The sequence below is a fragment of the Vanellus vanellus genome (genome assembly GCF_965231255.1).
Source record: "Vanellus vanellus genome assembly, contig: HAP1_SCAFFOLD_78, whole genome shotgun sequence".
In the NCBI taxonomy this organism is placed as follows: Eukaryota; Metazoa; Chordata; class Aves; order Charadriiformes; family Charadriidae; genus Vanellus; species Vanellus vanellus.
The window spans coordinates 616,881-633,960 of record NW_028127588.1 but is presented as its reverse complement, the minus strand read 5'-3'; the positions used below and the strand labels follow the sequence as shown (position 1 = coordinate 633,960).

Here is a 17,080-nt window from a genome sequence, read left to right as displayed (position 1 = left end):
GCTTTTTCCCCTCTGTCTAAAAGCCATAATATTAAAACAATGTGAAAATAACTGTGCTTGTTTATTTAGAAGCACGCCACGTTTCGCTGCAGGTGATGCATACGCTGAGCACAGGACGCGGCAGGGACTTAGCGCGATGGAAAAACGCGTGGGGCTGGTGGCACCTCTCCCGACTCACCTTCCAGCTCCTCCTTCTCATAGTGAATAGTGACAGCGGTGCTCGTTCTTCCCTGGTCAATCACCGCCTCCTCGTCGTGTCTCTGTTTAGTGAGGAGAAGAAGGTACAAGTTGGGGCCGGGTGAGGAGAGCTCCCTTACGTCCTCCCAGTCATCACCCATCCCTGCGCCACGCGAGCCCAAGAGCATCACAACTCTGTGTGTCTCCTCCTCCAGGCACAGCCCTAAAAACGCAGACTTGGAGGTTTTTATTCCCATACCCAAATAAAACCACCTGTAATGTCACCTGTATTGTATATACCGTGAGTCTGGAAGGATTTACTAAAAGGGGAGACAGTTGAGTGTTTCAAACCAAAACCAAACCTCCTGCTTCGTTCTTGTGGTTCCTTTCGAAAAATTAAAATTAAAATAAAAAAGGGATTTCCAAACTGGGGGTGGAGTGGGGTGGGGTGGGGGAACCCAACCCCACACTTTTGAGCACAGCCAGTTTCATTCTCCAAACGTGATACCTGCAGGACTCACTAGATGGCACTTGGCCACAGGACATGGCCACCACCAACCTCCAAAGGCCCTCAAGAACCTGCAAGGGTGAAGCTTCGACTTCAGCCCAACCAGGCTCGGGCTTCTCTTGCTGCAAGCCTGCTTTCCACACAAAACTGCGTTTTTCTCCTCAAAAGAAAAGCCAAGGGCTGAGAGCTAATGCCCTCCTTGGCTGAAATACCACTGCCAGCGCTGCACAAAGAGCATCTGTGCCTTAAAAGCCAAAGGAGTACTACAGGAGTTCTCTTCTCCCCTTGCCCCCTGGGCTGGGGAAGGGCATCACCGGGATCACCACGCTCAAAGAAATAAAAACCCAGCCACGTCTCACACTCGAGTCGCAACTGCAACTTTCAAAGGGCCTCCAGGAAACCCTTCTCTTTAGAGAAGAGCAAAATACCGGAAACCTGCTTTTTATCCCCCAAATCCCTGCTTCGACTGAATGGCATCACCTGCTGCCGCGCAGCAGCGACACTTGGGAAGGTCACACCTCCTGCTCACCAGTTAATTTAATGAGCAAAAGGAACAAACGTTCCCATCTGGGAATGAGCTTTTTCTGGCCCCCGAGTACTAATTTCAAAGCTGACTTGTTGCGACCTCCCCGCCAGCTCCCGGCACTCGCCCGCGTCACCTGGCAGCCGAATTATGACACGCCTGTGGCTTTCCTGTCCTCTCTCCCACGCTGACCTCCGCCACCCTCCATCCCTTCTTAGCAATGCGTCTACTCCCCTCCAGATTTACCGGAAAAAAACCTCAAAAACCCAAACCCCATCCTCAGAAAAGGCACGGGACAAAAGGGGCTTAATCAAATCGCTTTAAATGGCAATTTTAGTAAAATCATTACTTAAATAAAACACCGATTTGAATTAAATTGCAATTTAAGTAAAATCGCCACCGAAGTAAAACCCCAATTTGAATTAAATCACTATTTAAATTAAATCGCAACTTAGATACAATCACAATTGAAATAAAATTGCAATTTAAATACAACAGCGAGCTTGAGTGTGTTACAGGGGTGTCAGAGTGGGAATAAACGGAGCGATTTGGGCATCACAGCTCCCCAAATCCCCCCCGAGCGACATGGGGAAAGTCTGCTTCTCTCTCAGAAACCATTTTGGCTCTGTGCTCCCACCCACGATGCTAAACCTGCCCCCGGCAGGGCACAAAGCATCGTCCCCCCGCATCCTTCCCTGCTCTGGCGACATGCCAGTGGGATTTTGGGAAGTCTCCCCCCCTTTTTGGGGGATGCGCAGACCCTCGGCACAGCCCTCCCACCTGTAACTCTTCCAGAAGTGTCATTTTGGGACCCTCCTCCTGCTTCATCCTCAAGTCGGTCACCGGTTTTGGGGGATAACTGAGCCTCCAGATCAATCAGAGGACCAAACCCTCTGACTGCAGACCAGTGACTCCCAGTCTGCACCATCTCCAGCACATAAACAGCGACCGTTGCTGGGATCGGAATGTTCAGGGTGACCCCGGCAGTTATTTAAAGCCATACACCCCAATACTGATCCCGCTTGGAAAACTTAGCGTATGGGGAGAAACCTGCTCTGTTTTGAGGAAAAACTATCCAGAATAGAGAAAAGGGGTGGAAACGCTGCATCTCGGCAGGGCAAAAGGTTACACAGTGTTTGGGTGTATTTGAAAGCCCAAACTGCCAAAAGACCACGTGAGGCACAAACCATTGGGGAAATGCCCGTTATGGGGCAGCCCTGATTTTCATCAACATTTCCTGCATCAAATCAGGGTGTTTCAGGGAGGTCTCCCTTCGGCACAGCCTCCGTCCCTTCGCGGCTTCCATAAACCCTCGTTAGCCAGACCAAGTCCTACGCCGTACGGAAATGGCCAGAGAAGCCCCATGTTTTACTCTCCTCGCTTCCGCCAGCTATCTCCAGCCCTACTTTATGTTCCGAGCGGAGCTAATCCCTCATTTCCAGCCTACAGATTCATTTGCTGTCATGAACTTCCTCCCCGGCGCTGCTCAGCACAAAGGTTGACGGCCCCGGCTCGCCCTGAAAGGTGACATGGGATGTAAAAGAACACAGCGAAGGAGGGTGACAACGAGGTCTAATCCGTTAAAATCCCATCGGGATCCAAGCTCAGATCTCTGCTGCTTTTTTATTATTTAGTATTAAAGCTTCAGGCGCAAATACAGGAGAAAGAAGCCAAGTGGGTCCGTGGCAAGATGCTCCGAGCATCCCATCGCCCTTCCCCAGTTGTTGCAGCATCCCCGAAATCGCAGCAAACCTCGCACAGAGATGCCACCAAAGGAAACGGTGCCACTCAAAACCCTCTTTTTCCCGATTAAGCCACTCAAATGGACTCAGAAAGGTTATTTCATTGAGGAAATGGCTGGAGGATTTAAGGATTTAATAAGTCTATGGGATCTGTGGATGCGTGGGCTTGGGATGGGACGGAGCAGGACAGAGAGATGCCTCCAGAAAGCGAATTATCCCATCCCAGGATGGGTAACAGCACTCACAGACGTTTCGCCTTCCCTCTTTGTCCTTCGCCACCGCTGCCAGGCGCCTGGAAAACATCAAATCATCGAAACGGGGCTGGGAAAGGGGATGGCGAGCTCACTTTTGAGTTTCGGAGCAGAGGGTGTTGTTCCATCTCAAGAAAACTTCTCCAAATTATTATTTTGCTGCAGGGTTTTTTTTGTCCCAGCAGGAGAGAGAGGGACTTTTGACTGTCCTGCCTCAGTTTACCTGTCTCAGTGCAACTCTTCCGGTTAGAAAGAAAAATCTTTCCCTGGGGAAGCTTTGGTGTAATTGAGGATAAGGAAAAGCACAAAGCAGAGGTTCAGGTCCGGCTTTGAGTCCTCCCGGTGCCGGGGGAGGCCAAAAGCATCGCACGAGCAGGCAAACTTCCCACCTCGGCCCCCTCATCCCGTCACACACAAGCTGGACTGGCCACCAGCAGCAGGAGGGAGGATTAATGTAATTAATCTCGCACAAAGTGTAATTAAAAACACTGATCCCAGTGTTATAAGGGGATGAGGGGCCAAACTGGGGGAGCTGCTCTGGTGGCGGAGCAGGAGACCCCCCTCCTCGCCCCTCTCCATCTCCATCCTACCCAGACGAAACCACCGGTCCTGTGGCTCCCTCCTTTGCTATCGTGGGGGTCAGCACCATCCCCTGCGGGGACCCCTCCGGCTCCTGAGCCAGGATTTGGGCTGTGACAGGGACTGGACTCGGGAGAGGACACATCTCCAGAGCCCCAAAGTGGGGCTGTGAGGGGGGGACACACACAGGTCACAGATGAGCATCACCAGGACGTGACCATCATCCCTTGCTGGCGGAGACGCAAATTCCTCTCAGTCTTTCACCCGAAAGACTACACGTCACTAAAGAAAGACCGAAAATCTACACGTCACTATCACCTAAGGGGGAAACACTATTAAATACAATACCTTATTCTCTGCTGTTCTTATCTTCTGGGTCTTTCTGGAGCGGGGGCGACCTCGTGGTGGTGGACCCTCCGCAGAGCTCAGGCGCTGCCGAAGGCGAGAGATGGTGGGTGGGGTTTTCTTAGTGGTGGAAAGGGACCTGGTTGCTGGGCTGCACCGGCAGTTGCGCAGTTGCCAACGGGAGGAGGTCACCCTCTGGGCTTCTGCCGGCTTCGCCGCCCTTTGAAGACGTCTCCAGGGCCTTCCGATCCTGCCGTGGGCGATGGTATTTCACATGCGCGTTCCTCCCGTTGACTGTCCCAAACACCCTGGAAGGGAAAAAACAAACGGGGATTTTTAACTCCTTTTTTAAGAAAAAAAAATTTGTTAGACGACGTTTCATTATTTCTAATTTTGTGAGTTTCTTGTGCGTTTTGCTGTGTGGTGCCACACAGTCTCTATCAGTACCCCCGTCTGGGTGGGACCTAGGTGGTTAAACACGGCAGATCATTGGGGATTAAAATAGGAGAATTAACATCACGATGGATTAAAATCGGGTCGGACTGAAACTCGAGTGGCTCTGTGTGGCACGAGCAATGTCGCTTGGCACGAGCGACTGCAGCGCAGGAGACCTCGGGCCGCAAACCGCAAGAAGGAACTTCAGTGGAACCTTTCTCTCAGCCAAACAAAGGAGAAACGCTGGGATTCTCACCCAAGGAGATGAACTACCCTGAGCCTGTAATGGAAGGAAAGGGCCTTCAAAGAGAGAGAGAGAAACCGTTGTGGCTGCAGTCAGCGGGAGACGGAGGAGCCCCGAGTGCAGGGGAGACGGGAGGAGGATGGAACTGAGCAGGAACAATCCCGACAGGTTCGTTGCTCCAACAGGCGCAGAGGAAAAGCGGCTATTAAACAAATGGTGGTGACAACACGTGGCCATGTGCGGCATGGGACAGGTGCCCCAACACCTCAGGGAAGAGACCGTGAGGCCTTCAAAGGCACAGGAAAACACAGCGGTTTCAGCTAAAAGTCCAACAAAAGCAGCAGGTGGCGGCGGGACAGGGGGAATCCTCCAGCTGCCCTTAGTTCTGCTCCCCCCCAGACATCTCGGAGAGTTTCCATCTGTTTGAGCCCAAAGCAGTGAGTTTCAAGAAGAAAAAGCGAGCAGCTCACCTTCCACACTGCCCGCAGGGAAACCCAGCTGCATCGCCTGCGCCTCCAACCCCGCGCGGAGCGTCCCCGGGATGGCGGGAGGGACTGCCTGTGCCACGGGGCGTCTTTTCGCTGCTCTTCTGCTTCTTGGTGGGCCCAAGCCGGCGCCTCTTCTTTGGGCTGCAACCAGCCTGTAAACCAGACAGCTTGTGCTCATTTCTCCTGCTCCTCAGCAAGGGGGACAGCTAAAGCGAAAAACTGGCTGGAAACATCCCCAAACGGCCCAGGCAGTGAGGGGTTTATTTGTGTGCTGGGTGGAACGCGTTCTATCAGCCCCAGCCTGCCCCGCTGAGCTCCTCCAAATGCTAAAACAGCCAAAACAATGCTGAAATTCGACGGGGAGGATGGGGTGCAAAGACAGATGGTGAAAGAAAAACCATATTATTTCTACTGTCCTCAGCAGAACAGTAGAATTACAGAGAACTGAAGTGACATGCTTACCCAGTGGCTGCCATCAAAAAAAAACCCTAAATAATATGTATTTCTGTGAACCACATTTCTGCTTCCTGGCAAGGAACATTTTGGCAAGACCCACACAGAGGCGGATCACCGGCAGTTCCTGTGACGGAGCACTGGGACGTCATGAAACATCCCCGAAAATCATCAGAAGCAAGTTTAATGCGAAGGGGATCGTTTCCCAGAGCCCGAGACAATGCGTCCATGGGGCATCTCGCACCCACCCCCGGCAGTTCTCTTACCTTCTCTTCAGCCGCCTCCACCTCATCCGTGCCTCGCTGGAGCCTTTTGGCTGTCTGTCCTGGTCGGGTGGCGCCAAACCTGACGTGTTTTTTCCAGGTGTAGTAATATTCCACACACTGGGCCACGGTCTTCGTCTGAATCTGTCAGGAAAAAAACAGAAGCGATCGATGAGGGAAATACTGCAGGAAAACACTGAAGGCACAGACCCACAACAAATCTATCCAGTGCTCTTTGTCTGTCCCCCCCTCTGTCTGCAGTCCCCACAGCACAATGCACAGGTGAGATCAGGCCGAAAACAAGCCCCCTTCTTCTGAAAGGGCCGTAAAGAAGCCTTGGGAGGGCAGAACTGTACGTTATACGCCGATGGTCAGCGGAATGTGTCATTATTCTTTTAATATTTCCCATATTTTGTACCGGAGAGATTCAATTTCTTTGGTAATTACACATTAGGAAAATTATGTTTCGTACCGGTGTCTTTTTAGCATGAAGCTGCATCCCAAGGACAGGATTCCGACACGCCGTTCAAAAGATGACTTTTCTGGGTTAAAACTCCCCTCCACACTAACAACCCGCAACCCGCCTTGGTCTAACGGCTTTACCTTCTTCTGGATCAGGTGGAAATTCTTCTTATGCACATAAAAAGCCTCTTTAAACAACTGCTCCTCCAGGGGCGTCCAAGTGTCTGAGCCTGGGAAGAAATAGCCACGTGCAAATGATTAGACCACTCGCAGCCTACCTGAAATCCGCACAAGTTATTCATCACACATCCACATCTCTCCTCCTGTGGAAAGTGATTAGCCAATGCCGCAGGGAGTTCGTTAGCACGAGCAGTTATGGCTGCCAGCAGAGCTGCCGTGAAGCCGGCGTGTGAAAGGAGAAGCGTACAGCAGCGTGGGGCATCACTGTACAGGACAGCAGTGGGCTGGAATACAGGGACAAGGCACTCCCCGCGCCAAAAGACCCCCGGAACAGATTAAAACAACTATTTTCCCTGCCCCGAAGAACATGAACCGTTGCTCGCACGTTTTTAAAAATCACTTCTTTCAATCAGAACAAAGGGAACGGCAGTACCCGCTCGCATTCCTGGAGAAGCAACAAGCTCTGCTTCCGCTTTACCTGCGTAATGATAATCAGCCAGGGGATGGGATTCAGGTCGCTGGGGTGCCCCAGACTGCAACATCTCCAGACCCTCCTGCAGGAGTTCAGAGAACAAGACTTAGATTCCCCCTCAGGAGGGACCTCAACTCTTCAGCCCACTGTAGGAAGACGGTGCTCAGTCGATGCTCAGCAACAGCGCGTCGGGGTCACCTCCGCCCACGGCAGTCGATGGGAATATTTCCTCAATCCACACTGATGTGTTTTAAGAAACCAGAACCTGCGCAGATCTCCGGGGACCAAGCTGTGGCACCCCAACGGCCACTGCTTGCTGCTGGAGTCCTTCTGGGCTCGTCCCCGCTGCAGGCAGAGCTGCCTGCAGGAGTAGGAGGACTTCTATTCTCCAAATTGTCAGAATTGACAAGAGACAGAACAAGCTCTTATTGATACACAGGGTCTGTCATCCCACAAGACCTTAATGCAGACGGCGGCCAACAGGCAGCACGCAAGAACTCTGCCCCTTTAGCAAAGGGATTTGAGCCTGCGGAACAGAAAACTCAGGAGCGACTCCCAGCTCACCCCAGTAATTAAGTCTGTCCTACTCCAGCAGGAATTCGAAAATAGCTGCTTCTTACCAGGGCTTCATGCAGGCGGTGCAAGGCGTGCTCCAGGTTGCCTCTTCCCCCCGGCACCACATTGGAGCAGGCGAAATTGAGCAGATTTGTCACTAGAAATGCAACAAAAACCAACAGAAAGTCAGTTCCCATCAAGAAAGAGGAAAAGGTACGATACAAGGCCGAGGGCAAACAGAGCACACAGACTGGAGACCCAGAAAAGCCACTGCAAAAAAGGCAGGTTATCCACTATCGCTCTCTCTCCCTTCAGAGCAGCTTTGGGACCAGAAGGTCCAGAGACAGATCTCCCCTCTACCGAGGTCGCTGCAGTTGAGGTGGGACAGCTACAAACACCCCTGACCGTCTCTCCCAGAGGACGCGACTGAGAGTGCCACCAGTTATCTGTTCACTGTCCCATCAGATCTGAGCACCCTCGGGTGCTACCAGCCACGAAGGCAGTGAAGGAAAGGAGGGAGAGGGTCCCAACGGACAAACAGCTGCTGTGAAAACGTGCAGTTTTCGACCCTTAGTATCTCGGGGGGGAACTGACAAGAAAAGCATTAAGAGAAACCTCTGTCCTGTGTTTCCGGGTTCGTTGCGATGTCTCCCCAGGGCTTCCACACTAGCGACGCTCCCTCCTCCTCCTCTTCCAACCGGGATCTGTCCTGCAGGTCTGGGATCTCGGCCTGAAAGTCGCTGCCAATGTTGACATGACTGAAATTGTTAAGGCAGAGGAGGTGAGAAAGCAGAGCTGGGAACAGCACGATAGCACGCACCCGCTTCGAAGGAGGGGACGTGTCAGGTATGGCAGTTATTTCCCAGCACAGCATCACCAACTGCCCTCTGACAACTCCCACAGCCCCTTCTCGCCACCAACAGCATTACCGTTCCACCACGTGAGCCCTTTTGCGCCCCATCGGGCAAGAAAATTGCCGCTTCCTTCCTCAAAAGCCTGAGCAAACTCGCAAAGTTCACTCTGAGACCGACAGCCAGCAGCAGAAGAGCTGCAACGGTGGGCCAAGACCACCGTCGGAATGTTGTGTAGAAGGCGGGAGGCCAGCAACCGGCATCATGAGGTCAGCCTGAGTGGCAAGCCCAGCCTGGGCTAGCTCTGGCCATTTCTGGCCAGCACAGGGGTATACTCCAGCCAAAAATAACCCTCCATGACCCTCCGCAGTGCTGTGGGGCAGTGGGAGAAGTGGCCGATCCACAGGGAGAAGGTCAACGGCAACAGCGACGGCTGGCAGAGCCCCGGCGCCGAACCAACCACGCACCCGCTCCTCAGCCCCCTTTCCCCAGGGTTTGCAGTTATTCTGACCGCTGGGCTGGAACTCATGGCCCAATGCGGATTTTAGAGTTGACCTTCATCGGCCTAAACACAAAGTCCCCGGCCATTCTGCCCAAAAGATATATGAAAAAACCCACTCACGGTAAAAATCATCAAGACCATCCTTTAGCCTTCCTCGCCACCCTCATCATTGCACCACTCCCCATTCTCCCAGAACTTCCCTCCTTTCGGGGAAATCTCTCACTGGACACGGAAGGTGTGGAGATGGACCCTCCGGATCTCCTGGCACAGCTGCCCCTCACCTGGGTCACAGTCGGCCCCACAGGGATTGAGCCGTTTCGGGCTTTTTCCAAGCCAAAGCCAGGAGCGGAGCAAAAGCCCGGTGGGCTGTTTCCATCCCCTCTGACACAAAAGCAATCCCAAAGGAGAAAGGCACATCCTTTTTCACTTTTCCAGACTTTCTTTGGAAGGCAGGAGTCTTTTAACAATATAGTTTAATCACAGTCAACGTTAGATCTGCACTCGCATTCCCTCCGTAGAGCTCACTGCCTGTCTAGCTGGAAAATCTCTGCCGCTCAATTAGCCGCAAAAGATGGGAACTGGAGAAAAATCCCCAGCGGGACATCAATCCCTGGCGTTATCAGGATACAGCCTGAAATAAGAGATGCGGTTAAGATCCCTTCTCCTTCCAGCGACTACGTGAATTGCACCCATTGACAAATATGTACAAATATTTGTTTCAAAGTTACAGACGTCACTTTTTAATTGCGACACCAAAAAGGAATGACCTGCATTAAAAGTTCCAGGAGCGTTTTCTTCCCATACCGTGCTGGAATTTCTGAAAAATCCTGTTTCCTGCACAGAAAATCGCATCATTTGTGGATAACAAATGGCAAACTCAGCGTTTGGGGAAGGTGAGCTCCAAAGTGCTGAGGATCCATCTCTCCATTCACAGGAGGAAGATAGCAAAGCCAGTCAAAGCTTCCCAGCACAGCATCCTTACTGCCTGCCTGTTCCTATAGCCTGGGAGATCCTCGGAGCCTTCCCACAGGGAAAGGGAGGAGGGGGCTGACCACTAAGGCCGGCTGGACCGGGTAACGATTGTCACCATATTCATTTCTTGCCAAAGAACAATAAAATTCATCCATCTAACAACATAGCAGGTCCCTTCCCTGCCATGGTTCCAGCGCTGGAGGAAAGGTGCCTCTCCCAAGGCTGCATTGGGATGGCAGTGCTGCACAGAAGGACAGAGATTTTTAAATCTCTTTTTTTCCTTCCAGGGAAAAACTTGCTTTCTCATTCAGTAAAGGACAAGCTCCCCAGGCCGGGCAGGAAGGCGGCACAGCCACGATTTACTTACAGAGAAAGGACCAGAGGGGTGTGCGGTCCCTGTGCCCAAGGAAAGCGGCCATTGCCAAAGCAGAGGGAAGGACGTGTCTCATCTTCAGCAGAGAGAACCGAGTCACAGACTCACTCTAAAGGAAAAAAGCATTAACCACAAAATTAGCTAATGGCTTCCCAAACCTAAACTCAGGGCCTGTCTCTGTGGTTATAATGCAGTAACGGTCTTAACAGGCAGGCAGCTCACCAGGAATGAGATGGAGAGTGACCCCTGTATTCCCCTGGAAACCCTTCGATGAGGCAAATCCCTGAACGCCCTCCCAGATTGTCGGTTCTTTACCTCCACGAGGAACTTGTGGCCTTTTATTGTCATATTGGGTGACCAGAACAAGCCCTGCCATTCCTTATTCCAGCCTTAACAGCCTTCAGCGTTTCACTCCGGTCACCTCCCTGTCCCACTTCTGTCCCTGCACAGTTTTTAAGACGGCAACTGAGAAATTAGGTCTTGTGGTTCCCATTGAAACACCCATTAATTCATACAACCAAAAGCTAGGCAAATGAAAAGGCGATGTTAAACCTCAGCCCCCCCCAGGGAAAAGAAATGTGCCCGACAAGGTGCTAAAAGGCGCTCTGGCAAACCACCCCCCTCTCCAAACTGCAGTTTGCTCCAGGAAACTGACAAGTTTTCTTCCTCTGCAGCCTTAGCGAGGCTATAGAATTTTCCCACCCCGCAGGGAAAGAAACAATCCTCAAAAGCAGATGTCATTCTGCCTGCAAGGAAAGCTTTAAAATAGGCATTCTGCCTTTAAAAAAAAGAAAAATAAAGGGAACATCTGAGCTGGTTTCTCCATGAAAATAACACTTTGCACTTGCGCAGCAAAGCAACGCTCATTAACCAATCTCGTAAAGCTTCACAGGCATTAAGAAACACTCCAAGTAACACACGTGCGTGCACCCTGTAAGCACACGTGCACAGAGGAATCCCCGTTTACACACCCCGGCTATATCAAACCGCACTATTTCCCTCACAAGCTGTGATGGAAATGGGCCACGCTCCCATTCCTCAGCTCCAGAGCTCTGTCGATGCCGGGATCATGCCGACCCTCAGCTGCTGCGGGCATCAGCTCTGCTAACACCCCGCTGACGGGTCAGCGACAGGAATCTGGGAGCAGGAAGGGGATTGTACCACCCAGGCTCCCCAAAATCCCCTGCACTTAAGAGGAATGCAAATCTCAGGCTCCCCTAAGCCAACACATTTCTCACCGTGACCGCCGCACTAACACCCAGAGCAGTTTTTAAGCAGCACACACTGGGTTTAGCCTCTGCACTTGAGAAAGTCCCTGTCCTGAAGGCTGCCGGTCCCCTCGGCCCAATGCAGGAGGCAGCAGCAAACCCCTCCAGACAGGGCAAGAGGTGCTTCTAAGAGTGACATCCAGCTAATAACCAAAGAGCACTTAAACCAACCCCAAACTTTGGAGACATTTAGTCTCGGGCCGGCAGCAGCATGTTGCTCAGTAAGGCACGCTTCCACGACTCCCCTCAATTAACCGTCACCTCCAGAGTGCGACCTCTGAAGGTGAGAAGTTCCTTTAGGTTGACTCTTGACGTCCCTTTCCCTCCCACAGGCAACGAGACCCCAAGTATTGCCACTTGAGAGTGCAGTTCCCCTTCCACGGGCACCCAGCTCGCTCTGCAGTTTTGGATTATCACCGACCTCTGTGCCAGCTCCACCAAGAAGCCAGGTGAGAGGCTCCGAATCACGTTACTAAAGATCCCAAGGCTTGACCTTGTTCCATTTATTTCTAAACCTTTGGCCCTGGATTAATGAGTTCATTGTTTTCAGGGAGTTCCAGATGTAAGCGCTGAGTACTGTTATTGGTGAATCCAGAACTGTCAACAGTGATAAAAAACAGAGCGCAGGAAGACAGTAAGGCCTCCGAGTCCCAAACTCAAATAACAGATGGCTAAAAGGGAAGGAGGAGCACACAGACATACTCAAATCCTGCTGAAAATAGTCAGCCATGGCCAACAGGAGCCGAGGAGGCAGTGGCCATGGCCACCTGGCTCGGGGGAGCCGCGCAGCTCAGCACGTATTTCGAGAGCTTTTCAGAACAAGTAATAAAAGCTTGACAGCAGCAGGGAGTGCGGGAGTCACGGCAGCAGTTGCATCGATAAGCAATCTGTGCAACACTTCCTAAAACAGGGGCTGCCCACAATCAGAAGTTGACTCTTTGGTACAAACTCCCTCCACACCAGTCATCACACAGGGGAAAAAAAAACAACCAAGCTATTGTAGGGCTCAGTATTACCCATTTCTCTGCAGCTGGACAGAAATACACACTTCTGCGGCTTTTCCCACACTGGAAAATTCAAAGCACCCAAACAGGGCGCGCTTTTAGAGACATCAGCAATTAAGTTCTCTGTCCCCTCCAGAAAAGCCTTTTCCTAAAGGCGCTCTCCTCCCAAGGGCAGACCCACAAAAAGAAGCCCTCTCTGCTTAATCCATTTCACAGAGAATTTGAAATGCAAACAAGAATTAAACAGGACGTCTTTTCCCCGCTTCAGGAAAAGCCACTAATATAGACCTCGGCAACATATTTAGCAAATCTGTCATTGTAATGCCTTTGCATTGCCCATTTCCACCTGGAGAGCAGGCTGAAAGGACTCATAAAAAAAACCCAAACCAACCACAAAACATATTCCTGTCTAGGGGGTAATTTTATGAAACTATTTGAACACCTTAACGATTTGAACATCTTTTTACAGGTACAAGGCAACAAGAAACATTCTCGAGGTGAAAAAAAAAACAAACCACCTATTCACCTCTTTACCCCAAAGATCTTTTCACCACACGGATTCCACCACCAATACACAGCTGCTAAATATCCCCGGCTGCTGCCGATCCGTAAGAAACCCTTCAAAATACAAGAGAACGCTGAGCCCAGCACGCTGACGGTGCTGCCAGGGCTGTGAGTCGGAGCCCCTGAGGACGGAGTCGCAGCCCCTGAGGTTGAAATCAGCCCCACACTTAGGCACAACCCGGGGTTTTAAGCCTCGCTACAAACCAGCCCCCCGCTTTTCAAGAAAAACAGGGAGATTCACCTCAAAATAAACCACGTTCTCGACGCCAAAGGGGCGCTGGTCCATGGCCGCCGCCGCCCTTAGGGCCAGTTCCATGGGGCTTCGCTTGACCTGGAGCAGAACTCGCGGGCGTGAGGACAACGAGCCCCCTACACAAAATCTGAAAAAAAGGAAAAGTTAAATAAGATTTGCTGTTACTCACCCACCAAAGCCTAACCACTACAAGTGGCCCTTTCACAACCATGCCTGATGGCAGAAGAAAACTGAAATATCCCAATTCCTGCTTCAAACACAAGGCGTGGAGCTGCCCAGACCCTACGTGTGGGCTGGGCAGACAGGGGGCTCTACTCAAAACCCGCAGGAAGAGAAAGGGCAGGAGTGTTTTCCCAGCCCTGGAAGAGCTGTGGGGAGAAGGTGGGAGGGAGGAAAAGGCTGCCCAGGAGTGGGGTAGGGGGAAGGAGAGGGCTCCATCCATGGGGGAAACGCCGTTCCTGGCCACACAGGCGGCTGTGGGACCACCCTGGGGATGGATTTGAGGGCTCTCCCTGAGGGAAACACTGCTCCCAGCCATGCAGAAGGCTGTGGGACCACCCTGGGGATAGGTTTGGGGATGAGGGGGGATCTATCCCTGAGGGAATCACTGCTCCCAGCCATGCAGGAGGCTGTAGGGCAATGACAGAGATGGATTTGGGGGCTCTCCCTGAGGGAAACCCCATTCCCGGACACACAGGAGGTTGTGGGGCCGCCCAGGGGACAGATTTGGGGGCTCCCCCTGAGGAGAGCCTGTGGGGAGGAGGGAGGCGGGGGCCGCCCCAGGGAAGGGGGGGGATCTCCAGCCGCCCACGCGGGGCTGCCCGAAGCCTGAGGAGATGAAAAGAAGAAGAAAAAAAATTCCCTCCCCGCCATCGCCTCTCACAGCCCCGGCCCTCCCCGCCGCGCCTCATGGCGGCTGTGTGCGGTGTCACCTGAGCGGGGGGCGGGGGCTGAGGCAGGAAAAGGCGGGAGGGGGAGGGAAGGGCCATTTTGAATGGGAGGAGAGGGGAAGGGGGGGTGAAAGATGGGGGGAGGGGGAAGGGAGGAGAGAGGATGGGGGGAGGGGTGGGAGCGAGTGTGTGAGGGGAATAGGTGTTGCGTGAGGGGGGAGCGAGGGGGGAATGGCTTTTCGGGAGAGGGAGGTTTGCAGGGCTGTGAGGTGTCTGTGAGAGAGGAGGCCCCGGAGGGAGGTGAGTGGAAAGGGCTGTGTGTGGAAAGAAAAGCTTTAAGGACAGGCCGGGCTGGGGAAAGGCGGTGGGCCCCGAGGGAGGGCTTGGGGAGCGGGGCTAGAAGCGTGGGTTTGGGGCAAAACTCTGGGAAAGAAGTGCCCGCGAAGCACTGTGAAACCCCGTGTTCAAAAATGAGAACAAAGGCCGGGTTTTGCCTCTCAGAAGGATCTCTAAGCACCGTCTCCACGTTCTTTTCAGTACCTTTCTGGTTGTTTTCTTTCCCCCCATCCCGGTGATGTCCGTCGGGGTGCTGGCGGAACTCTGCAGACGGATGTCCGGTTCATTTTGGGGAGGGCTAGGATGGTTTCGGGGGGTCCCGGCTGATTTTGGGGAGGGCAGGGATGGTGTCGGCTTCGCATTGCCCGACGCGGAGAGAAGCTGTGATGTGGGGCTCGTTCTCCTCGGCGCGGCCCCGCCCCCTCGCTCGCGTTTGCCGCGGCGACGCAGGGGGGCGTGGCCCGGGTTTTCGCCTCGGCACATGCGCGAGTGGGCGGACACGAAGGGGACCACTTCCGGTATGCGTCGGCGGTCGGGAGCTGCGAGGGTTGGTACCGGGGGAGAGGGGGGAACCGGGGCCGTGGAAGGCGGGAGCGGGAGCGGGAGCGGGCGCGGGCGGGCGGCGGCGGCGGCGGCGGCAGCAGCGGCGGCAGGAGCGGTGGTGCGGAGGTGTCCAGGGCCAGTTTGGGGGGTTTGTGGGGTGCCGGGACCGGGCTGGGGGGCTTGGGGGGCGGCCTGGGCCTGTTTGAGGGGGGCAGAGCCGAGTGGGGGGTCCCCGGGGGGAACAGGGCCGATTCAGGCCCCCCCCCCCTCCCCCGCTGCCGCCCCTTCACCCCCCGCTCGTCCCCGCAGGTGGCGGCAGCCCCGGCCGCAGCGCAGGGTGCCCGGGGCCGGCCTGGCCGGGCGCTTGGCTCCGCTCTGGGCTCCGCTCTCAGGCCCCCCCCCCCCGGCAGGTCAGCCCGGCCGTGCCCCCTTCGCCCGCCTCCAGCCCACGGCCGAGCCCCCCCAGGTACCCCCGAGATGGGTCGGGGGATGTCAGCGCTGGGCCCCCTGAAGCGGGGGTGGGTGGTGGGCACGGGCATTGCTGGGAGCCCGTGGGCAGCCCTGGAACCCCCTTAAAGCCCACGGAGAGCCCCGGGGCCCCCTTATCTCCCCCAGAGCCGACGTGGAGCCATAGCTGTGGAGTCAGCTTAAGGAGTCTGCCCTAAGGACTGCTGCTTTTTGGAGCGTTGGGGGAGGGGGAGGGCTGGCGGTGTGGGGAGTGGAGATGTGTGGGAGGAGTCCCGTGTCTTGAGGGAGGTTTGGGGATGTTGGACAGATTTGGGGGAGTGGGGGAGGGGTCCCCTCCTTTGGAGCTCCCTGGTTCTTTTCTTCCAAACTGTGGGAGGCAGCGGGCGAAGGGGGAAGGCAATAGAGTGAGTTGCTGTACTTCAGTCCTTGTTTGAGAGTCAGCGACTCTGCTCCCTTGCTGCTCAGCAGACTGTTAGCTCCGTGGGTTGTTTCTCCAGGCAGGCTACGACTACAGAAACGGCCCCACTTCCTCGGAAGAGTTGTTATCAGTGACATCTCCTGGGAACGTACTGCCTGACGTTGGATAGACCTGGCACCACGCAGCAGCTCAGAGCCCCACAGCGTATGCTGCCGCTCTCAGTTGGCTCCATCAAATCCTCCCACCTGAGAATGCCAAAGGTACGGAGTTGAAACGGGCCATTCCTCACCCGCTGAGTCAGATGAACCTTTTTGCGCCCAAGTCGGCTGGGGACTGCTCCTGCCTTGCCGCCTTCAGGTGGAGCATGGCTGTGAGCAGGGGAGCTCAACACACAGTGCTTGCTGATTGCAGCCTGCTCCCTCGGGGGAGCACCCGCAGCCGTGGGATGGGAGGAGGGAGGACTGCACGAGGGCTAGAGACAAACATTTTATCTTTAATGTTTCACATAGGGGGTACCCCAGAGGGGTTCCCGGCCCCACACGCCACAGCCGCTCAGTATTCGGGGCACTGTTGGTCTTCTGGGCCTGGCGCTGTCACCACTTGCAGGGCTGGCGGAAGCAGACACATCTAGTGGCATCTCCACCAGCCCTTCAGGTAGCCCCACAGCTGGGCGCAGCCCTGCCGCAGGCACCTTCCTGCCCTGCACAGCCCTGGGTCTGCCTGGCCACACTCCCTGCCGATGGTCTTGCAGGACTCCTCCGTCTTTGCGTTCAAGGCCTGGAAAGCATACGTGATCTCCCGCACCCGCTCCACCTTGTCCATGTCCATGGCTGGGGGGCTTCCGGGGGACAGGTGCTCGTCCATGGGCCTCTGTGCCCTGTCCATCCCCTGCCGGGGAACCCACTCTTTCTTGGTCCCTGCTGGCAGCTCCTGTGGAGGCTCCTGGCCGAGGACCAGCCCC

At 54.3% G+C, this 17,080-nt stretch overlaps 1 protein-coding gene across 1 annotated transcript in view; it reads right to left on the bottom strand.

Annotated features, from left to right (window-relative positions):
- LOC309685181 (electroneutral sodium bicarbonate exchanger 1-like) overlaps window positions 1-17,080 on the bottom strand; it is a gene marked incomplete at both ends in the record, with an annotated part of 63,402 nt that overhangs the window by 13,739 nt on the left and 32,583 nt on the right. Inside the window, 2 exons of the mRNA XM_082500992.1 lie at window positions 179-260; window positions 4,573-4,589. Of these exons, the coding sequence (XP_082357118.1) occupies window positions 179-260; window positions 4,573-4,589 (99 nt within the window). The remainder of the gene's footprint in view (window positions 1-178; window positions 261-4,572; window positions 4,590-17,080) is intronic.